Below are 24940 nucleotides of genomic sequence, written 5' to 3'. Positions count from 1 at the left end.
TTTGGTCATTGTAGACATTCATTTAATGTAGGTATTCTTGGAGCATGTAATTGTTTCTCTGAAGATGTTTAGTGTGTTCATGTTTGCGTATGATTTTACATTCAGAGTTGAGAGAGAAAAACCTAAACAACATTCTTTTTTAGTTCTGTTATTACATAATTTTTGCAGCTTTTTAGAAACTGGTGGAATGTTGTGGAGTATCATCAACATGTGGTGGAGGTCCTGTTGAGGGCTCAGCAACTTAAAAACTTTCAGAACACGTAGACAAGTGGATCTAGAGGAATAATCTGCTGAGTTGATGAGCTGATGGCGGTAACTGCCTTTGGCAAGCTGAGAAAAGGCGTATGAAGAAATTCTATCTTACTTGTCCTGAACTTGGCTGTTACAAATAATAAGTACTTGAATAGTTAATGTGCTATGACAACTTGCATTTTCCAGCATGGTTTCTGATACTCAAAAAGAACCCCAGAAAACCCCAGAAACCAAAACCGAAGTACTACTCACCATGCTTTGTTGCTGTACAAGGCATTGAGAGTTACTTGAAGACATATCAAATGAACTGTTAAATAAACGTAGTCTAGGTGACCAAATACAAGATGTTAGGCACAATGAAAGGGCAAATACAGATTCCAGTGGGTATGCTCTTATAGTTTAAGATCAGTCATGCAAGCTTTGCTCATGTTGGGTAAATGCTTTCAATAACAATGAATAACAGTACGCAGGTTCATTGAAGGCTTGCATCTTTTATTTAAAAGGGGGGGGGGGGGGGGAAGAAAGTAATAATAAAAATGGCATTTGGTGCTTATTCTACTATCTGTAACTTCAGGAATTCATTAAGGGTGACTGCATTTGGTATGTGTCTCAGTAGAGTAACACTTGTTGAAATCTAACAAATACGGCCAAGCAGCTTCAGTCCTCATTTGGAATTCATACCTTTTACTTTCTTGGCAGAATATCTTCTATCTATTAGAGCACTGCAGATGCAGATAGAAAATGTAGAGGCATTCTGCCTGAACCCTTAGGTATTGAGACAATAAGAAGGTTTAACCAGATGTCTAAAATATTAGTTAGATTTATTGGAAAAATTACACATTGACTATTTTAAAAAGGAGATTTGGTTATTTTGAATTTAGAAAATAACCTGTATTGCTAGATATTTTTATACCCTGTTTGTTAAAGTCACTGGTCATTACTGCCCATTAGTAGTGGTGGGTATGGGTACACTGGAGAATTTAAACTTCTTACGTATTGACTTATTTTCTCTTGAAGTAACATATCCACCAATCCGGACCCAATCTACCATATTTAAAATTGAATGCAAAATTTTGAGATTTAGGTTTTGGGGGAAAACTGAAAAGATTGGTTTTAAGTTGTGCATAATAGTTGAGTTTGATTTATTAGAAGCCCTCTAGATCTGTATAATTATCTGGTGGGAAGCTGATTTGGTGTGACTTACCGTCCAGAGATCCTGAAGTGACAGCCTGAACTGCTCCTTTATCTTTGGAGAGAAGAGACTTTATCCATTAGTAACGGATTGCTGGATATATTATTTTAGAGAAAAAAAAGAGAAAAAGGTAAGATTTTTCTCCTCTTCTACTATTTCCTGTCTACTGCAAAGGCATTCTGTGTCATCTTTGATGTATCAGCTGCTATTTGATGACATGATCAGGTAGTCTCAAACTACACAATATCTGAATGTAATGATTTCTGCAAATATTTCATACTGTGGCTGCAGACTATAAATAGGCTTTCTGGAAAAAGATAATTTCTAGTTCCAAGTTGCATATATTGAAGATTTAAGGTTGCTGGTTTGAGGCTTTTGAAAGTAAAACTTGGGTAGAGCAAGAAAAGTAAGTGGTAGTTTCTTTAGATAATCTGTACAGAATATCTGTGTCTTCTTTGTACACGACTAAACAAAAGTCAAGTTATGACATTCTGAGTCAAACTGCAGCTTGTCATAAAACAGTTTCCCATCTGACAAGAAATACAATTAAGTCTTATGAACTTGTATGTTAAAAAAAATTTAGAAGTTTGCCTGACATGAAGTTTATGTGTTATTTTCAGAAGGTATTGCCTTTTAATATTATACTTTAATAAGCTTGGAGTATGGTAATGCATGCACTGTACCAAGACTCTAGGTTATTTTTGACCTTTAGCAGTCATTGGCAAGACTGAAATTTTAATTTCTCAGTGTGATTGAAATTGAGGGTATGGGTGGGTTTTTTTCACCTTTTTTTTTTTTTTTTTTAATGTCAGTATTTGTAGGATCAGAAAGAGCTAGAAGCTGAAGTCAGGAGCACCTTATTGAAAGTTAAACCTAGGTTTAAATTTAGTTACATTGTTTAGTTTCATGAATCTGCTTTTATGGGCAAGGCAGCTGTTTCAAGGACTTAAAAACTGGAGAATAGAAAATTGCTTGAACTAATGCAAGCATGTATTTTACCTGTGTCTGGTTGTGAGTTTGATCATCTTTAATACAACTAAGTAGGCCAGGTTCAAGGTCAGGTTGGATGGGGCTTTGATCAACCTAATCTAGTAGATGATGTCCCACAGTAGAGGGGTTGGAACTGGATGATTTTTAAAGGTTCCTTCCAACCCAAACCATTCTATGATTCTATAAGTGTAAATTTTAATCTTTAATATTAATTTGAAGTGATAAATATTGCATGTAAATGAGATCAGGATCTTAAGTGTTTTGAATTTCTTAGATGTGCTGGGATTTCTTATATTGGAAGTCACTACAATAGAAGTATACAATATTGCTGTTTGAACACAGAAAACTATAGGGCAAGGTGAAAAGGTGTATGTAGGTTTTTGGTACAAATCTTAACAGTTCTTAAGATACTTATTTCTAGGGGAGACACGGAGGAACAAATACAGTGTGAAGGATCCTACAGCTTTTTGTCTGGGAATTATATGTTTGTAGTTAGCTCAGTAGTTAGAAAAATTTCCCTAATTTATCTAAGGTGTTTTTTTTTTTTCCTTTAAAAAAAAAAAGGCAAATGAAAATGTGACAAATGTCCTCCTATTCTTTGTGTTCTGTTGTCTTGAGATACATCTACATATTTTTAGTCCTATAGCAAGTGTTAAGACCTTGGGAATAACACAGGTTTTTGCCTTCGTGGACACTACATTATTTTATGATGATCGTGGAATACCACTTGCTAGGTCTGAGGCAGAAATAGACTTTTCAGTTCTGCAGCCACAGTTGGAGAACAACACAGTTGGGTTTTAGGGACAAAACAAGCTGAGTGGTGTTCTACTGCCGTTTTCTTGTCTTTCAGTCAATTGTGAGGGCTTGGGGCAGATTACTGTAAGAGCTTGCAAATTCATCCTTAGCCTTCAGAAAAAAAATTAGCGCAATGTACATAGTGGCAGCATTACTTATTCCCGAACTCATTGGAGCTGCCTCATCAGCTTGCTTTGGAGGGAGGTGCTAGAGAAGAGAGGTACAGATGAAAGAACTGAGAAAGAGGGGAAGGAGCAGAACAGATACGGAAGATGGAGAACTTTCCAGTGGTTTAGAGTGGTGATGGGTTTTTTGCTGCTGGCTGATCAACTCATTTGCCCTACTCCTATTCTCTGGATCAGAAGAAAAATTGATCATGTGGATAGACAATTCATTGCAGCCAATGATGGAATGCATATCTTAAAATTACTTTTCTATTATGCTTGTAAACTCAGGGCACAAGAGAAAAGGTTTGTGCCTACCATGGGATAATTTAAATATTCATTTTGCAAATGGAAATAATTGTAAATATAAACCAAATACTTATAAAAATACCAATAACTACTGTAGCCAGTACTAGCTTAGTTGCACATATCTTGCTGTTTCTGTTTCTGCTTAATTATTGTTGAATCTTTTATTTTCTGTTTGAGAAAGAGACCGTTTTCTTTAAATAAGAACTTCCTCAAATACTTCTGAAGTAATAGTAGCATCCCAAAATAAATCTATAAATAATACAGCTTTCAAGTTGCTGAAGTTAAAGTTTTAGACACAACTGTAAGATAAGTGTTTATTGACTTTGTATAGCTTTACAAAAAGTGGTAAGCTGTTTCAGACTTAATGTGAGTAAAGATCACAGAATGATGTAATTTTTTACTTCTGCCTTGTCAAAGGAAACGAGGATGTTAGAGAACATTACTATAGTCAAATGTAGAAGATGGGAGAGCTGTTGAGAAATACAGAACAACAGTGCAGTATTTTGAAAAACAAGGGGACGTTGGTCTGTGAAGGGGAGAGTTCTTCAGAAGCATTAATTTCTGTGGGAAGAGTCTGTCAGTGCACTGTCTGAGTTTGGTTTTATGCCCTACAATATTGTAGAGTATATTAAAGCATAGAAAAAAAAATTATACCATGGAATAATTATTGAGAGTTACAAAGGTCAGATAGAAATTTATTTCAGATTATATTTCGGTTTTCCTTTTTAAGGATTGCATAGTCTTTAAGAATTTGTCTTCCCCGTAGTATGTTGGAGGTTGAGCCAGAAAAGTCAAACTTAATGATCGATCAAACTCTTGTGAATGAGTGCCACGTAGCACGCTGATACAGTTGTTGTGTTGTTTTTCTCATTAGTGTGTAGTTGGTGGGTGCAACGCCAGCTTTGCATCTCAGGGAGGACTTGCCCGTCATGTGCCCACACACTTCAGCCAGCAGAACTCTTCAAAAGTTGCCAGTCAGCCAAAGGCCAAAGAGGAATCTCCATCTAAAGCTGGAATGAATAAAAGAAGAAAGTTAAAGAACAAGAGACGACGATCATTACGTAAGTATTTCCAGAATTAGAAGTTCTTGAAAGTTTTGTCTTAGACAGGAAGTTCCTCTTCAATGTTGTTGTTTCTCTGCAGTTGTGGATGTGGTAGGGTTGGTGATCTTTAGTGTTATAGTGTTGGCATCTCTTTTGATGGGAGGAAAACAGGTCCAGATTCTGTTTGTGTTCCCTTTTAGAGTAAAGCATCTTACATGTTCAATAAGAAAGGTCAGTTTTCTGTGAGCGACAGTTTGAGTTTACAATTTAAAGATGCTTTTCATTTTAGAGTCACTTTTTGTTTACTAACTGTATTACTATTGGAAAACGTTCTGTTTAGTGATGATGAGATCTGAAGTTCAGACAGATTGCAGATTCATATAAATTAGAGATAAATGTATATAATATAAACTCTTTTTCGAGCACAACGTTTCATTAGCTTAATGACAGTTTTATGAGCATAACCGAGATCTAATTTTGGGCAGATTTGACTTGCAGCTTTTTAAAATCATTCTCCACACAATTGACGTTTCTTAATTTTATATGAACCAGTGTGCTGAGAAGTAGAAGTTATCTTTTAAAGTACTAATTATTTCCTCTAGCAAGTACAATCGCTTAACCCACTACCTTTTCTAGTCCGTTTTGATCCAGTTACTTGACTCCTGAGTTGGCTTAGCATCAGACTAATAACCATGTCAAATATATTTAGACATTCTAATGTACATAAATGGTTAGGAAGGACTAGGTACTTGCTAAAAAACATAACTTTGTTTTATAATTGGATGTAAGTCTCCAGTACTGAACTGATTATTTACTAATTTTAATGATAGTTGCATTTTAGAGACGAGACTTAAAACCCATTTAGATTTTTTTCTGCTGGTGTGTCAATAGCTGAAGACAAAACTTCCATTAATTTTTCCCTGTGGTGTAAAGGCAACCTTGTGGTATTGGAGAGAAGCGCAAAATGCCTTTTTTTATGAACCACTGGACCTGTTGTATCTTATACTGTCCACAGAAATGGCTCTCTGTTCATAAGCAGACAACTATTTCAGTTCTGTCTCCTGGCTGGGCGCTAGGATTTTAGTGATGGTGTGCTGGAGAACCTGTGTTACTTCACTGGGTCAGTAATTACAGTCTTACTTTTTGCAGAACTCTTCTGTGACAGAACACTTTGCTGTATTGATCTTTCTGTCCCCATGGAAAAAATACAATTACCGATTATTCAAATAGTACTGCAACAATGGATGCATGTGCTAGCAGTCTTAGGTGATTACTCTATATCACATGATTGTGATTATTCTTATCTTAATAACTCAGCTGTGTTTTAAGCAACTGAAATTTATGAAGGAGTGGTCACGTTTCTGCTGTGAATGCAAAGAAGCCTGTTCTGGAAAGTCACAGTTTTGCCTACAATTCTGAAAAGTTTTTACTGTGTCTGTTCCACACTGTGTGACAACTATGCAGTTCAGTTCTAGAAGAGCCACTGTTGACTTCAGTTATGGTGATTTTCTTTCACCTTTTATTTTTTTAGAAATGCTTGGGTATTCTTAAAATATGTGTTTAATAATATAAGTTGCTCACATATCTTAAAAGTGTAAACTTCAAGAGTTCCTCTTAATTTTGACGCTGATTCAGCATTCAAAGAAGGTAGAAAGCTATTTCTGTTCTTTTCAGAATTTGACTTTCAAAGAGCCTTCTTTTTCACTCTAGCAATCTATGTAAATGAGAAGGTTGAGGAAGGGAAGGCTGATGAATGAAGGGTTATGTGATCACTTTGCAGCATCCTTTTAGTTCCTCTTAAATGTAATGAAAGAGAGGCTTACTTAAAATAGTTACAGATTCCTAAAGGATTGTCTTGATTTGGTGACTGCATTAATCAAACAAAATATTAGATGTCTAAGACTGGTCATGTCAAAATTTTCACTTTCAGAGATTCCTGAGTTGCATCTTAGCTTGTTTCTCCATATTGATTTTGTTAGGTGGCTGATTTAATGCATCTTAATTCAATTTTCCCCCGCCACCACCCCCCAAGTTATATGTAGAGGTAGTTTTTCAGGTTGGCATTTTATTTGTAATTGATGAACATTATTGACTTACACGTCTCAAGTTGGGGCTTCATAGTTAAAACTTCAAATTATCTGCTAAGGTGTTCTAGTCGTAATAAGAGTTTACTGCTGAACTCTTGAATGAATCTGTGGCAAAAAATGTAAGTAGTAAATACTATGGGAATGTTAAAGACCAGACTGTAGTACTTGAATGGTCTGTTGTCTTGATCAAGTGTTGTGCAGGAAGAGAAATGACAGCTGCTTGAACAATTTTTTATCTTCTTACCTCTTGAGACAAATGCAATGCTGGCTGTAGAGTTTTGCCTTAAGGCAAAAATCATCTCTGAGTTGGGAACTGACTACTGTAATGTATTTCTCCAGAGGGTATGTGACCCAGAAATATATCCAAAGTTGATGGCATTTTCTGAAAATGCTGAGAAGCTTTTCTTTAAAACTTTGTGAGAATTATTGTTGATTAGGTGAACTTGACAAATGGATGATACAATTTCACTTGTCTTTCTGTTTCTTAGCTTAGTTTTAGTTAAAGAATGAAGTGTGCAAGTTTGTATGTTTTGTCTTTACAAGAAGAATGGGGGAGGTCAAGGACCCTTATCTAAGAAGCTAAAGTAACAAAACAATAATATTAAGTATTTTCAGTCTAAAGTATATAAAGCTAGGAACATAGATTTTTATTTAGATATTTGAAAAGTGTCAGTGTGTTGAATGTATGTACCAGGATCTCTGCAAGCTGGGTTACAAGAAGTTATGACAAATGTGTGTAGAGCAAGATGCTATTTGATAGTGTACGGTCTGTTTAAATCACTCATAAATAACTGGCAAAAAAATTACACTTTTGCATCGCAAAACGATATCACTCCTGAAAAAAACATATTCTTTCTACCTCCTCATGGTTTGATCAGACCCAGGCTTTTTTTGCAAGGTGTGAGTGGCATACTAAATATTTATTGGCAATTCCTTGCTAATTTGTGCTGCTATTGAAACATCCTCATATATAAATTCTTAATAGTTTAAATGCAGCAAATAATAAGTTTGCTTCCTCTGTGTTTTACATCTGAAGGTAAACACGCTTCTGAGAGACATTAATGCATAAATAAAAAAAGGAGACTTTACTGTGGCTTTAGATGTGACAAGAATATGATCTTCTTACTTAGACTATAAAGAGAATTCTTAGTTACTTAATATTTTTTTTCTTTCTTTCATAACACCTTGCCATTCTTAAAGTGTTTTGCATTTCTTTTTTCACGTCTGTAAACAGTATGTGTTCTTTTAAGTTTGGAAATCAGTACTTTTATGATGAAAGCATGTTTTACTATAGACACCGTTGTAGCTGGTTACATTGGTGCTATAGAGACTGTCTGATTTGTCATATAAGTTTTGATGTTGCAGAATAATTCAGGATTACAGTCAGTAGCTTTCTTTTCTGTTATACACATTGACTGCTCCACATAGTCTGTCATTTAGAGGTATAGAGCCAAACAATGAAAACGTGTATCTCTAAAATAGCTCATAGCACTGCTATTCTGAAGCTACCGCAAAGAATTTTTCAGAACCTAAGATTGTATTTACGGTATCGTCATTTGCTTTTCAAATAGCAAAGATGGCACTGTAGTTATTAATAAGCATGATAATTGAGTTCACTGGAGAAATGTGAGAAAAGGAAACTTACTTATCATTAAATGCTACTGTAAATAAGACTACGTTAAGTCACGTAAGACTTGGAATTTCATTTAGTAGGCTACTGGTATGAAGATTTTAATTCATTTGACTTAATTCATCTGTACTTGGAAGCTGTATTAAGCAAGGAGGGAGATACCTTACTCTGAAAGTAATTTTGAGGGACTAGATTAAAGATACAGCATTAACACTCAATAAGGAACAAATAAAACTATCCATAGTTTTTTGTCACTATTTTGTCACTATTTGACAAATTGTGCCCATTCTTCTGCATCAGTTGAATATTATCCAATGGTAAATCCTGAAGAAATATGCTGTATAAAACCAAAAGCAAAAATTTGGGATTGTCTTTTCCTTTCCACCCTCCCTTCCTTCCTCCCTCATACTTATTTATAAAATATTTATGTGCTTGCATCACTGACCACCTGCAGCATGAGCTGCGGTTCTACATTACCACTTACAGCGAGAAGACATTTCATTATGATGATTGCCTAATTGGCAGTATCCAACTGAGATAGAGTAAGGACAGAACATAATGTACAGATGAATGCTTAACAGCAACTAGTCCCAGGAGTGTAGCAAATACTGGCTTTAAGTGGAATTTGTAGTTTGTTTTGAAATAATGGATAGATAATCTTGGTGAAAAGGCATATAGAAGTTGTTTTAAATGAAGACAATAGAACTTCACTGTTTTTGTAGATTACAGGACAATATATAGTTGATAATATCAACTGCTCTGAATTTCTGTGTTATATAGAGAAATACTGGTTTCAAATAAGGCTTAAAGTCCAAGTACTTTCATTCATACTTTATTGGTCATGTAATTTTACTACTGTATTATATGGTATATTTTTAAAAATTTGTGTGAAGTATTTCTAACAGTATGCAAATATGTAGCAGTTGGTTTTTAGTTAAAATACTTTTTTGTGTAGATAGACCTTGTGTTGATAGACCTTCTTTATACTCCAAACCAGAATTCAGTAATTTTTTACTAAAAGGAAAAGGGCTTTATTTAGTGCCTGCTGGTTTTAGACTACTTGTAAAATATCAGATGGATGTTAATTGCACTTTGCTCATTATGAATTGAAGTGTAATATGTGATGCAGTTGGTGGTTCTTGGCTAGAAAATCATCTGTTTACTAATAATCAAAGAACATGGAATGACAACTTTTATATGGAAAGAAATATGTCTAGCAGTTTGGAGTTTTTCACCTGACTATTCAGCATTATTGCTTCTTGGAGATCAAAAATTTCTTGACAAGCTAGTATTTTCTGTATGCTCACAATAATTTCTTCTTAATCCTTTGCTTTGTGTTCCACTGTGGTACCAAGCAATTCTGTTTTCAGTGCCATTGTTGATCTCTTAGCAGCATCCCAGTATTCACTGGAAATATCTGGGGTTTTTACTGATTATAAATTTGATCTAAGCAGATTCTTTTTAATCAAGTTAAGAGGTATGGTATAGATGTAATTCTGCTTTTAAGATGTTGATTGTATGCATGTTTTGAAGTACGTTAATACTATTTTCTGAGAAGTCACAGCAGTAATATTGGAACTATTGACTGTGCTGTAAGGGTGGCTTGGCTGTTTAGGTTCCCATAAACATCACAACTGCCTCTAACTGGGCTGTTTTTGCATTAAATTAGAACTCACATTTATTAATGAGCTCTGGGTTTGATTTGTTTGTACTGGGACTTTTTTTTTTAAAGAGATGATAGCAACGGATGTTCCCAGAGGTACTCTGCAAAATTAATGAATTCTTAATTTTGAAGAGCAGAATTCAGTTGAAACATACAAAACAAAACGAGCGAGTGTAATTCAGTTTGTCAAAATAGCTGTATTATCTACAAGAAGTGTATGTTTTGACCAGAATTAAATGAATTGTGCCCCTCTTGGAGTCATTTCTTCCTCTCAGTTTAAAGAGCTGTAAACATTAAGTTACAAGGTAGTGCTACTGCCATAACAATAAATTATTTACTATTGACACTTCAGATTTACTTACATGCTTGAACGTGTTCGAATGTGTTCAATGTGTTGGACACTAAGGATCTCTCATCTCTTTTTTTTCTAGCAAGACCTCATGACTTCTTTGATGCGCAAACACTGGATGCTATAAGACATCGAGCCATCTGCTTTAACCTCTCAGCACATATAGAAAGTTTAGGAAAAGGCCACAGTGTTGTGTTTCATAGTACTGTAAGTATATACATTTTGCATTCTGTTTGTTTACCTATGTGTCTGAAAAATCTAATGCTTTAGAAAGATTTCTGTGTTCCTTTTACTGCTTTAGGCATTTAATCGGAAATAAATAATAGTAGGTATTTTACATTGTTGATTTGTCCATTTCTGTCCATTGATTTGTCTATTAGTAAATTAACTTTTTAAAAGTAGTGTTAGTAGTTGTTCTAGCTCACAAACTGAGTATCTTGCAACATTTCCTGCCTGATACACTTGGGGAAATATCTAACGGCAAGTATGTGTTGCAGAAAATTTGGTTATATCTTCTAAATAAGAATGCAATTCAAATGCCATTCCATAGTTTTGGGTGACAGTGCTAATTTATCACAAGGAATTTTGAGGGTAATTGTATACTTAAATATTTAGAGATGCTGATCTGAAATTTGTGTTTATCCCCTTTATTTTTTCCACTATAAAAGAGTGAATCCTGAATAAATGCACCCCTTTTTTTCTTTTTTAATTTTTTCATAAACTTACCACCACAATGTCAGTGAAATGCTAAGAGGCCACAAGTATCGGGGGGGAACTGGTCTTTAGTCCTGTGTCCATATGCTATTTTCTTAATTTCACTTTTGTTTGGATAGGATAGGCATCAGTATTAATTCAGAAACTGTCAGAAGGGGGGGGGAAAAAGTACTGAATTGGACTATAGGGATCAAAAGTTCAAAAAGCTATATATAACCTCAGGTTTTCTTTACCAAATTGAGGGATACAGGCACATAAAAGGTAGAGACTCGGGCGAAGAAAAGAATTAAGAGATGGGACAAAATGAGGGAAGGGGTGCTTTATAAATTGGCAGACTGGTGCAAGATGAACTGCAGTCCAAGGAAGGAATGCTGACTGCTGTGTCTTCAGCTATGACTTAACCTGAACACGTGATTCAAACTATTAAACTGTCAGTCTCTTTCCATAAATAAAAGGTGATTTTATATGCACGAAACTTATTTCATCCTATTCTACAAGACTAATGATTGTTACAAATGTCTGTGGCCTGCATTAGAAATTTTTCCTAAATCATTATTCCTGGACTTCATATGCATTGAATACCAGTTGGAAGTGGAGATTTGCAGGTGGTTTAGCTGTTACTGTATTTAAATATCATTCTAGTTTTCCTGGCCAACATGGATTTTTACAGTGCTGTGAGAAAAGCAGATTCTCTTCCAATTCACAGCTTGCTTTAATCTGAAAGGTTATCTAGGCATACTGCTCAGTTGTGGAAGCTCACCTCTGGCTATTGGAATAATTCATAAGGATATGGAATTAAGAGGGAGGAATGTGCTCTAAAACGGCTTCGAATTAACCTGGAGGAGGTGGTGAAAATCCTTTTAGCTTATCTGTGCATGCGTCACTCGATGGTAGGGGGTTGATTAGATCTCAAATTGCTTAGATCTCTGTAGTGTGAGAGGTGGTACCAGTGGGAGAGCTGCTCTAAGATTCCAGCCCTGTGCAGCACTTTGCTATGCTATTTTAGTGTGCTGCTACAGTTGTGTGGGCTTGTGCTGAACATCAGCTATATTGATGAGACTCAGCCTAAAATCTGCTTTAAAAAGAAAAGGTAGAATAGAAACGGTCTTGTGGATGTACACACCTATACTGAGCTAACAGTCACCACAGATGCAAACACTTTTTGCGTAACTTACCAGCATTAGGACATTGATTTTGAATGGTTACTGGCTAAATAGCATAATATGGTTTGTGTGGTCTACCTTCAGATGAAGAAAAAATGTGTAATTATCAAGGGCATTAATTTGAAAGGTGAAAAATATGAAGATAAAATTGTCTTGCTGTATGACATAGGTTGATGCAGGTTTATTTTTTTTTATGCAGCATAAGAATAATGTCAGCACAATGCAGTATTTTACAGGATGGAAAATAATTTATGTGAAGAATTTCTAAGCAGTCACTGTAGATACCTTTCGTCTCCTATGAGAAGGCACTCCTTTTATTTATTTTTTTATATTTAAACCCATCCTTTTCTTTATATGTGTGGAAAGCTGTAGAATCGACGAGACCTTTTTGAAGAAATGCTTTTGCCCTCCAGAGTTCACCATTCACTTCATTATGACTTTTTTTTTTTCTGCTTAGTTTTTTTGAATTGGAGTCAAAATCTTGGTACCTTCATTCTCTGAATTGTCAGATGGAAAAAATGAAGCTTTTCTATTTAACGTAAAGGGTGGATATTACCCTTTTCTGTGTCCCCCACCCAGCTTTTTGAAATGGCCAGAATTAATTCTCTGAAATATTTGAATACTAAATTGTTCTTCTCTGGTTTTAATTTTTTTAGATATTTCAGTTGATTGGTCACATGCATTGATACTAGTTACATGTGTTTTGAAGTCTTAAAACTTTGAAACACTGTAAGTAAATAAAGTAAGACGCATACCAATTTATAGGGTGAAATTTTTTTCTTTTTCCAGAAGAGGTCAGCAGAACTCCATTTCTGATTTGAGACAACTTTGCATGTTTCCTTCACAGAGATAAATTCAAATTAAATTTCCTTTCTGGGACAGTGCATGAAATTCGGAGAATATAGTAAAAGTTTTTTCAAATAAAGCTGTATTGAGCATACATCTACTGGCTGAATTATATTTTTAAATTAATAATTTAAATAGACTTAAGTTCTTTACAAAGCAATTTTAAATCTTCAGAGCATCTTTATTGCAGATATGCTAGATTTCTTCCATTTCACTGGTAACTTTTGCAGACTTGACCGTAAACCTCTGATCGCTAGTGTTAAAATAGCAAGTATTTTTTTCAATTGCTCTTTGGCAATTTTGCATTTGTCTGCTCATAGCTATATTTCTGACTTTAGCCTGCCTAGGATGTGGTAAAATTTTCATTGCACTAACTGCAATAAAAGTGGGTATCTTTTATAAAAACTTCTTAAAATTTGACAATTTCAAAATAATATGTGGGGAAAAAGCAATGGCAGCTATAGATGCCAGATTTCTGTTGTCTCCTAGCAGAAAGCTAACATAATACTTTCTTATTAAAGAAAATAATAGGCTTATTCCATATATGGAGAGATGGTCTTTCATCCCAGTCAAAAACAAGTGAATTGCTCAGAATCTGAGTATTGATTATTTAGTAGGGACAAGAGAAGCAAATGATGGGGGGGGGAAGGGGAGGAAATCTGCAAAATTCATGTTGGATACAAGTATATCTCTCTGCAAAGCATCCTAGCTATAACTTCATAGTCTTCATCTATTAGGTATGATTAACTCTTTTGTTTTGAAAAATTATTTCGTTTTCTACTGCTAAAAGTTACTTTCTCCTCCTATTAAACTTCTCTAGGTGTGTGAAAGCTGGTTCAACCCCTTAGTTGAGCACTGGTTGCTTGAAGATAGGCTGCTAGAATAAGAGAACGGTACTTGCAGTGGTATAATTCAGGCAGCACTTGAATTTTGTACCCTGAATCTTTTACAAATCAGTGTTTCATTTTTTGAGTTTTTGCAAACGTGTCTTTTTTCAGTGTGGTGATGGCAGTACAGCAGAGTCCTATATTTTGTGCTGCATATTCATGAAAATGAGAAATTGTTACTGTTAAGAATTTGTCTGTACTCTTTTTTTTTTTTTTTTTTTTTTTCTGTTGGAGAATGTAGGTGATGATATTGTGTGGTTCTCTCTAGATCTGTGAGATTCTGGAATCGCCATGTATTTATTATTCTGTAAATTCCCAAAGAAGCAGTGCTGTTGATCATGTGAGAGGGACAGAAACCCCGTGTTGCAAAAGAAGCAACTGGGTTCTGGGCAAAGGCTAAAATTTAAAGTTGGAAGGGATTGGAGGAATGCTTTCAAAATCTTTATTTAAAAAGTCAGGATTTTCATTCATCTCTGCTCCAAATTTAGCAAAAGGATGTATCTTGTGGGTATGGCTTGAGACTTAGGAGGAAAAGTCTTAGCAGCAATGTTTCTTATGTGTAAATTAAAGAACCCTATAGTATTCTTTGATACAAGAGTCAAAGTGGAGTGCTTATGTTCTGTTTAAACTTATCAATTGTCAACAGGTCTTTGACACATCATTTGATTTCTCATTCATATAACAATAGTAGCAATTGTGCTCTCTACAGTGTTAAGCCTTCCCTTTATGTCTGCGTTAAACAACCTCTGTAAGGCTGTGCCTTCTTCCAAATGATATTTCCTGTTGCTGATTCAGTGTTTGGTTTAGGTATTGAAAAGGAATGAGTAAAAGTTACATAGGAAGTTATACGTACAGTGTGTCCAGATGTCAAAGCAGTTGAGAGAAGATTTTATTCTTATGCCATGCTATAATTAAACTATAAGCTGCATCAGTTTCTCGTGTCTTTTGTAGGCGTCTTGTGGAACAACTTGAGCAGATTTGTAGAGGAATGTATGTTCTTCAAAGCCTGTGGAGTAGCTGCTTAAAAACTTGAACTTTTTTAAAAGAAAGATGACTACTTGCAGGATGCTTTTTTCTATTTTTTTTTTTTTTCAGGAACTCAGTAGATAAATGTTTAAGGAAAATATTAAACCTTGCCAAGAATGGCTTGAGTAGTGATAGGTACATTCAACCTATATATAGAATTAATGCACCTTTCAAAGAGTAAAACAGTTTGCCTTTTACGAATGTCAAGTTGAACATGAAGAACAACAGTTTTTGAACAAAAAACCTGCAGATCTGGTTTTAATTATGATTTATGTAATTATTATCAGGTAATAGCTAAAAGAAAAGAAGATTCTGGAAAAATAAAACTCTTGCTTCATTGGACACCAGAGGACATGTGAGTATATTGCTAGTGATACGATACAGGATTTAAAGGGGGAAGGATTTACAGCGGGGTAAATGAACTGTCTGTCACTAAAATACATTATGCCTTTGAGTATTAAAATTAATGCTTCTTAAAAAGCATTTTAGCAATTTACTTTCAAAAAGTAATGTAGAAGTTTAAATAATAAAAAGCAATGCTTTAATTGATTTTCACTTTAAGTCTTTTGACTGATACCAGTTCAAGTAAATTTGAAGCTGTATTTTTGATGCATTTTATCACTATGGGTGTTAATAACAAGGTCCTCTAATTACTGAATAGGGAGTTCAGGTCGGTTTTGCCAGCCATATACGTAAGGAATTTTGTCACTGAGACAGCTTTGTTTTACCCACTGATTCATCATGATCCTAAAATACTTTTAGGTACTAAAAAATGTACAATCATCAGTGTAACAGTAGAACTACAAGCATCTTTGCCTACATGCTACAGTTTTAAAAGTATAATAGCCACAGTTGGCCCTTTAAGGTGTCCATCTCATATTGCTGCTTCTTTGGATAGTCCCACCAAAGCTTGGAATACTCTTCTAGAATGTTTAGCTGGTTTTTTTCCCTTGTTTTTTCAAAGTTCTGCCTTGTTGTAAATGAGTAGCCTGGTGTGTAATGCAGGAAGAGGTACTGTGCACTGGGGTAGGCTTGGGACATATGAAGTAGTAAATGTACTTTAGAAATAATTTACTACTTTGAAATAGCTGAGATCTCATATATTTCTTCTGGCTCAGAAAAGAATTTATATGTAAATATTTTGATCTTAATTATATGGAAAAGTAGAAGAAATGTTTGGTTTCAGCTATGCTGTAGGAGAGCAGTAGGCAGTGTAGTTTTAGGAGAGGCAGTAGCTGTATACTCCATGTTTCCACGAGCTTTAAGGTGAGTAACTACTTTTCCTTTTAACGGTAAGAATAATTATAATGGAATTTATTTCTTGGATCCATACTCACGCATATCAATTCCTGGATCCATAGTCCTGCATACAGATGAAGTTACTGGGACATTTAGTTCACACTAAGATTAATAGTTTCGTAATTAGGTAGGTCATACAAGTTTAGAGGCTCTTTCTTAAAAGGAACTTCAGTTTTACCAGGAAGATATATCTAAATCGGTAAAAATCATTAGGTAGTGATATATAGAAGTTTCTGATGAAATAGTCATGGTTCATGCAATTAACTTTTAGAACAAGGACATCTTTTAGATTCAGTGCTGCTTTTAAGTGATTGAGTGTGATGGTGATGCAAAGACTTAGCGTAACAGAAATTTACCTTTGCTTTGGTGGTTTAAATTACTCAGTTTTGTAGTGTCCCAAATTAGTCATGTGTGGTAGTGTGAACTTGGCAGTGTGATTCTATTATAACTTCTATTTGCAGAGGACTAGGGTTGCTGGTAAGTTATCTGCAGCAGTGTTTGGCATTTTATTGCAGTTTTAAAGTGTTAGTAGCTTTTGCTGCTCATTGCAGCACTTAGAGGCTGCAAGTTTCAATTCAACTTGGGAGAGAATAACTAAAATATTGTAGAGAAAAGTGTAGGTTTTTTGCTAAAAAAATAAAAAAAATAATAAAAAGCATTAAAAAAACATAAACATATAACACACTGGGAACATGAAAAGTAAATAAAAAATCAGAGTACTTTTTTCAAATAAATAGTTGAATGAGGATTTTTTTGCTTATGCAGGTGAATATAATATTAGAATCTGTGCATTAGAGGAGACAAGTTATTTAGTAATGTCAGGACATCCCTGATAGAATGTAGATTTGATTGGTCAGGTCAAAGGAATAATGTGGTTTATGTTGTGGTATTTCTTGCATCTTGGTTGGGTTAAGTAGTGTCTATTTCCTGCACTTAATTGATGTAGTTTTGAATTATTAAGTATTCAGTATATTCAATTTAATCTTGATCATTATAGTTAAGAACAGCAAATGCAGGGTTCTTGGCTCATGTCATCCATCTGTCTTACACAGTGAACGTACTCGCACTTTGAAAAGTTGAATGCAGTCATGATGATTATTTTCCGTTGTGCTGAGCTGTTCATCAGCCTTTCAGATGGAGCTAGTAATAATGATTTAGCTTTTTCTACTCTGAGTCATCTTGAGAAACTGTTAAAGTGCTCCAGGTTATCTGTACATTAAGTATTTTTTCAGGAAAAGTAAGTATTAGTCTTTAGCCCGCTTCCTATGCAAGAGGGAAATAACTTTCAAATCTTGTATTTAGAGCAGGAATTTATTCTATGTGCCAGTACTACTTAGCTTACTGAGTCCCTGTCTTTATGTACATTTCAAATAGTCTTTGTACGTGAAAAGTTTTCTTATTTGCTGTTTGTATTGTTTTGCATCTTCAGCATATAGCTTCTATTAAAAATGTCTTACCAATGTTGCTTAAAATGTCTTACCCATGTTGCTTGTCAAAAAAATTATTTTGGCCTTACTTACAAAAAAAAAAAAGCCTTATGATGTTTTTTCACCTTTTATGATCCATATTAAAACTTTAGTAGATATATAGATTGCCTCATGGGTGGTTCACCCTCTCCACCCCCACCTGCTTTCTTATTTTCTTTTTCATTCTACCTGCATCTGAAAAGTATCATTGGAGAAACTCTTTTCTCCTGCTGGCATAGAAGTTCTGTTTCATTTCATTTTTTGGATGGCTTACCCAAAAAATTTGAGTTACGGCTAACTTTTATAGCTGACAAATAGCGATTCAGTTTAATAATTTGTAGAAGTCTAAAATTGCGTATAGCTTTGCTCAGAGAAAGAACTGGTTCATTTAAATAGTCTTAAACATTGGGTTTCTCAATTTGAAACTTGTGTTAAAATGTTAGAATTCTTAATTACAAACTTCAACATTTTTCCCCAACCCAAAATGAATTTTTAGCTCCTAGGTCATATTAAAAAAAAAAAAAGGCAAACAAACAAAACCCAACAAAGCCACCAAACAAACCCCACAAAAATACCAAATACACACAAATCCCTCTCCCCAAACTTTATGTGGGCTGAAAATAATCTCAGGGGGTGGTTGTTTGTTTTGTTTTGTTTTGTTTTTTCTTTTTGGGGCATTGTTCTTTTCTTTGTTCATTCTTCCCCTTGTAGTGGAAGCGAAATGGATCACTTGTTTGCTTTCCACAGCCTTGGTCAATGCTAACTTTTGGCAGGAGGCAGGAAAGAGGGTTTTCAAGTAAGACATTTGATGGCCTCTGCAAGCCCAGTGCCTCTCTTAACAATGTGTTACTGAAAACCTCAGCAGGGCCTTAAAAACCCAATGTGCTTTCAGTAAAAGAAGCAAGAATGCAATAAGCCATTCTGAAGGAGGCATGTTTGGTTTTGAAGAATTAAAGTACAAAATGTAGATCAATTGTATATGTTATCTCCAGCCCCCTTCCCCACCTTTATGGCAAGTGGCAGTGAAGCAACAATTCCTTTTAATCTGTAAAGACCAAGTTTTCTTCCATCTCACAATGAGAACTGTTACACAGCCAAAATATTGTGGCGATTGCCTGTTTTTTCTCAGAAGATAATCAAACAATTAACTTCAGCAAAGTTGGAGCATTTTGACATTGAAAGCTTTGAACTTGGAGCAAGCAAATTAGTGTAACTCGAAGCTCAGTGCCTGCAGTATTTCTGGTCTTTACCTTTTTTGACAGCATCAAAGAATTTCATGCCCAGTAAAATAAAGTCTTTTCAAAGATCTGTTGCGTGGTTTTTTTTTTTTGTTTTTTTTTTTTTTCCTGCTACCCATTTTCACATTAAATTGTTAAAATGGAGAATGTAGTGCCGTTGTCATTGTATGTTTGGTTTAGTGTTCTTCTGGAATAATCTATTTAGTATCTTTTTTCATACTGAGAACTTGAAAAACTTTGATGTATAATGTGTAAAGAATGGCTATCTTTTTCTCACTCCAGTGAAGATTCTTTTTAACCAGTGAAATGTGAAGATTACTTTAAAAAAACTTCATATGTACTAGTTTACCGCATAATTTTATGGTAAGAAAAACAGTTGATCTTTTTTGAATATTTTTATTTTATTTATTTATTCATAGTCTGCCTGATGTGTGGGTAAATGAAAGTGAGCGACATCAGTTAAAAACTAAAGTAGTTCATTTATCAAAACTACCAAAAGATACTGCCTTGCTTCTGGACCCAAACATATACAGGTAACATCCTAATTTTGAAACTTTATTTCCTTAAATATAGTCTTAAGCCTCACTTAACTTTTTGACGTTGGAAAATCGGGATTGCAAATGCATTATACACCAGACCAGGGAGCTTTGATCCTGTCAGCGTCCAGGAGTTAAGTTCTGAGGTCTTAAGTTGTTTCAGAATTACTTAACTTCTTGAACTGAACTCTAGTTACTGAGAAACGGGGAATGTGTGTATTTACCAAGTGTATTTTACTTTTTTGTGCTTGGTGTACAGAAATTCTAGTAAAGGAGGTACATACAGTGGAATCCTGAAAGATCACTTCTGTTAAGATCACATACTGGTTTGTATACCAATTTTTTTAAAGTCCAAATTTATCTTTACATATTTTATATTCAACTGTAATACATGCAGTATTACCTTGAAATCTGTACTTGTATACAAGTACTGTTATTTTTTAATACAAGATTCTATAGAGGGGGACAGAAGGGGACAGTACATGTTACTTGTCTTTAAACTGCATTCATATCTGTGTTTTTAGGATTTCAGATTGGCTTCTAATCCATCTCGTTTCTAATTTCCTGATTTTTTTTTCCCCCCCTCTCTTTATTAGTGTGTTCACATAATTGTTAGTACCCACAGTTCTCTGTGTGTACAGTTTTTAAAGGTAATCTGAAATGCTTAATTCACTCTTAAGCTTTTGAATGTCCAAAGATACATATTTATGGGCTTAAATTAAAAATTCATGAAAATCAAAAAAGAAAGCTTTTTCTACCATAACAGAAGTTCAGTGTTCCTATGTTTCTTCCTTAACACCCGGTGACCTGTTATCTAAAGGAGTAATTAGGACACTAATCTGAGGTCTTGTTATGTGATAAGCCTTTCAGTTCACCTTTAATATTCAGTGTATTTCACTAATCAAATTAATGAAAACCTGGTTTGCAATATGAAAATAAATCATCATACTATATTTGCTATCTTTGTAAACGTAAATTTAAAATACGTACTACAGTATATGAATTACTGATGTTAACAGTAAATCATAAAAATGTTATGAGGAAATCAGATTGTGTGTTTTCAAAACTGCTTAACACAGTGACTGTTTTATAAGCTAATTGAGGTGTTAATCATCTTTCATATTGATTACCTCTGCAGAACTTGATAGAATAGTTTGATTTGAAAAGGGAAAAATAGCCTTTTAAAATAAAAATGTACTGATCTTTGGGATTAGGTCCTTGGACAAAAATGAGCAGCCCCTTCTACCTCTCCCAACTAAAATGAAGGTCCCCTCACATAATGTTGTGCTAGGTTTTTAGTAGTATAGATCAGCGTGTGATTAAAAAGAGCTGTGGGACCAACTGTGGGAGAGCAAAGAAATAAAGTTGAAAGACCAAAACATTGCAAGGGGAAAAAAGTGGTTAAGGCAATTCAGTGACAGCTGTTAATGTCGTGCTAAAATGATGACTCCAGTAGAAAGTTTGAAATAATTATTTGAAGTGTACACTAATATGGGATCATCCAAAGTGGTTTTCAGTTTTAATCAAATTACATGAAAGTAGATTTTTATATAGTCAAGATTTTATAGTATACTCTAGCTGACTCAAATTTACATCTCGGGGTCTTTATGTAAAACTGTACTATCTTCTTTTACAGAACAATGCCCCAGAAGAGGTTGAAGAGGTAAAAACCAAGCAAGTGGGGACACCTGCAGTCTTAGTCACTGACAATGGATTTAGAAATAAAGTTGCACATTAGTCAAATCCCATCCTTTTTTTTTTTTTCTTAGATAAATATTTATGCTTAGTGTAAACATTCTGTGAATGAAGTTGATGCTTCCGTGGAATATATTAATATATTACTGTATATCCACATTTTCATGGAATGGTACAGTGGGAGACTGAGCGAACACTCTTCTGGCAACTTAGTGGAACAACTAAAAGGCTTTGCATGCTTGCTTCTTTAAGCTGCTTTTTTCTTTAGTGAATACAGTAGTTTATATTTGATGAAAAGAAAAAGTAACCATCACCATTTACTCACAACTCCCAGGAGAACTGTTAACAAGCTATTAGGCTTCTTGTCAATGTTAACTAAATATAACACATGCCAGACAATAAAACAGCTACCAGGGGATTATCCTCTTGCCCTTTGAGTATGGTGGATAGTAATCATTTGTCATTTGTAATCTCGTGTCCTTTTGCAGATCCCTAAAATATGTTGGATTATAATGTTTAAACAAATGTTGATGGAATGCTTGTCTTTTCCAATCAACTATGAATACATATAGTACGGTTTAAAGATGTTAAGAGTGTTGCAGTATGTCTGACCCCCTTTTCAGGAGTAGTATAGTATGTTAATGAGATCTGCTTCTATGTGATCCGTATCAATGGACGGTTTTTGAAAAACCTCTACTTAAGCAGTTAGTGTTATTGGTGTTTTATTTTTACTTTTTTGACCCTTTAGGATCCCCATTCACTTGTAAAGTATACTTTTTTTTATTTGGCCTAATGTTTTCTAGATGTAAAGAAAATGGTATTTTTAAAAAAAAATAATCTAGAAAGTCAATCCTTTATGCACCAAAGTTGGCTTTGAAAAGGAAAGTAAAATCATTTTCTTGCTTAATAAGCAAGAAGCCATGGATTTTTGTAACTGACAAATAGAGATGTGTCTAACCTGTTAGTCTTTGTATGGAGACAAAAATGTTGCATATAGATAATAGGACATTGCTTGTAAATATTTCAGCAGATTTGTAATATATTTTTATATTATGAAATGTACTGTAGATGTTTTTCTAGAGGCATGAAAGTTAAAATGTATATATTACGGTAGAAATAATATTGAAGGATATTGTAATTCACTAGTGCTGCCAGAAGAATTGTTTAAAAAAAGCACCTTCCTTAACAATAAAAAAACCTTCTTTTACATACCTAAGGGACTATATACTACTGTTAATATCTGTTGTAAGAACAAAAATACATTGAACATCCTTCCCAGAAATCTTAGAGGGATGAATAGTACCCATAATTAATTCATGGCGCTCCTTTCTAATAGTGAACATGAAATTAGTTTTTTCCTTACTATTGGAAGGAACTAATATGTAAAATTTGTATGGATATATGCAGTCAAACTGCAGAGTTAGTCCTCCTTATTGGGGAGGAATTTACTACAGTGAAACTAATAACCAGCAGTTTTTACACTAAATTTTTATTAAATAGAATAAAACTTAAAGTAACCCTTTGGTTGCAGAAGTGAGCATATCCTAATATAATACAAATGCATTCTGCATTGGTACTGACACGAGAGTCTTGCTTAGCTCCAGTGGGTTAAAAATTTTACTTATATACACAAAAAAAAAAAAAATCTTATCAAGCAAAATGAAGTGCAGATTAAAAGCACCACTAATATAAGATGTTCTGGAATGGTTGTTTAATAAGGGTATTATTCATAAAATCTGTAGTGATGTGACTTTATTTTTGAAAAAATGCAGTGTTTTGGGGTTTGTTTTTTTTTTTTTGCTTAAGCACTTCACCTACTGCTTTTTCTGTACCTATAAAGTAATCCGTAATCTTTGTTTCTTTTTTTTGGATTTGTTATAAAATTGCCAAATAGAAGTGTTTCAGATATAGTTTGTATTTGTATTTTTTTAATTTTATTGCTTCATGAGTTTCTTGTAAGTCATTTATAATTGACAGATGATTGTAGACCTTGCCTGAGTATTTTTTCTAATAAAACAAAGCAAACAAACCTAATTAGCTTTCAAAATTGTAACATTTCAATGAAGTTTTCAAAGATAAATATAAAAATGCCACTCTCTATTTCCTCTGTAAGCAGTAACACACATACCTTTGCAAAATGGGGAAGTCGTGGATTCAAGTCATATATTACTCATATAGACTGTGATGTTCTTTTCTTGGGTTTAAGAAAAATATAATCTAACGTTCTCATGGTACAACTTCTGCCTCGGAAGGAGAAATCCAGTTTAAATTCAAAACACCTGTGAACAAATGGATGTATTGGAATTAAACTTGCCATAGTAGTCAAAAGGTAAGTGGAGTTTTGGCTGGTTTTTACCTTGAAGTTATCAAAGTGAATTGCTAAAACTATTTATGCTTGAAAGTTGTTTACATTCTACAAATTATGTAACTGCTCTGTGGTTTTTTTGTTTCAAATGACAGTCGTGTCTCTCTAAAGTTCTGCTTCAGGTTTTGTGTGTGTCCCCGGATGAATTTCAGTTTTGTCAGAGCACTAGGTACACGGAACTGTCACGGCACGCTGGGAGACATGGATCACTTTGTTCTGAAAAAAATCTTGCTGCTCTTATGCTTGAAAAGTGTTAAGGAAATAATTGCCCTCTCCCCTTTTGAGTAGTTCCACGCTCTTTCCTTTGGGATGCAACATATAGAGGTTTCCCTTTGTCTTTCTGAAGCACATACTTTTTAATAGCATTTATAAATACCTACATAATGCATTCCGTCCCAGATAGTGTGTTTATTTTCTTTGTAGAGAAATGTCACCAAGACAAACCTGTAGTTGGTTTGACACTTTGCTGCAGTCTGTTTGCAGGCTGCCTTAATGAGTAACTATATGAATACCCTAAATTTATACTTTTTTGGATTAGAGGTTCTGTATTAGCTTTAACACATTATAGAAGGTGAGCAAAAGAAAATGACTCATTTTACAGGTAAAGTTAAATCATGGGAAAGTACACTTCAGTGTGTACTCTACGAGAAGAGGCTGAGCGAGCTGGATGAGTTCAGCCTGAAAAAATACGCTTTGGGAAAGCCTAACAGCAGCCTTCCAGTACGTAAGAAGTTACTGAGAAGGTGGAGCCAGGCTCCTTAAAACTGCACAGCAGGAGGCTGAGAGTCAGTGGTCATAAATTGAAAAAGTGAAATTGAATTCTTTTTTCACTATGAGGATAGTCAAGCATTGGAACAGATGACTCCCAGAGATCCCAGAAATCTCCGTCCTTTACAGTTTTCAAGATGCAGACAAAGCTGTGAGCAACCTGGTCTAGATTCAGTGTTACTAGTCTTGCACTGAGCGGGAGATTAGACCAGATGCTCCCTTGGAGGTCCCTCCCAACATGAATTCTGTGTTTCTGTCATTCGGAACTAAATCAGGAAGACATCCGCTATGTTTAGATCCCGTTAGCAAACTGTTGGTATGTTCGTAGATCATGAGTAGAGTTGGAGCTGTTTGAATTGAAAACCAAGCAGTTCATTTCTAATACTTATATTGCATAGAAGTTTCTCTGAGTTACTGTGATTTTTCAGATTTTGGCTGAATTGCATAATCTGCAACACTATGT

The 24940-nt window shown here is 34.6% G+C and overlaps 1 protein-coding gene across 1 annotated transcript in view; it reads left to right on the top strand.

Moving 5' to 3' along the window:
- AEBP2 (AE binding protein 2) overlaps window positions 1–23353 on the top strand; it is a 49384-nt gene extending 26031 nt beyond the window's left edge. Inside the window, exons 4-8 of the mRNA XM_074168155.1 lie at window positions 4577–4763; window positions 10557–10681; window positions 15398–15465; window positions 19533–19646; window positions 21286–23353. Coding sequence (XP_074024256.1) covers window positions 4577–4763; window positions 10557–10681; window positions 15398–15465; window positions 19533–19646; window positions 21286–21316 — 525 coding nt within the window. The 3' untranslated portion in view covers window positions 21317–23353. The remainder of the gene's footprint in view (window positions 1–4576; window positions 4764–10556; window positions 10682–15397; window positions 15466–19532; window positions 19647–21285) is intronic.
- The last annotated feature ends 1587 nt before the right edge of the window (window positions 23354–24940 follow it).

The sequence above is a fragment of the Numenius arquata genome, chromosome 2 (assembly GCF_964106895.1).
Source record: "Numenius arquata chromosome 2, bNumArq3.hap1.1, whole genome shotgun sequence".
Taxonomy (NCBI): Eukaryota; Metazoa; Chordata; class Aves; order Charadriiformes; family Scolopacidae; genus Numenius; species Numenius arquata.
Note: the sequence above shows the minus strand (reverse complement) of the source record. Positions and strands in the feature narration are given on the sequence as shown.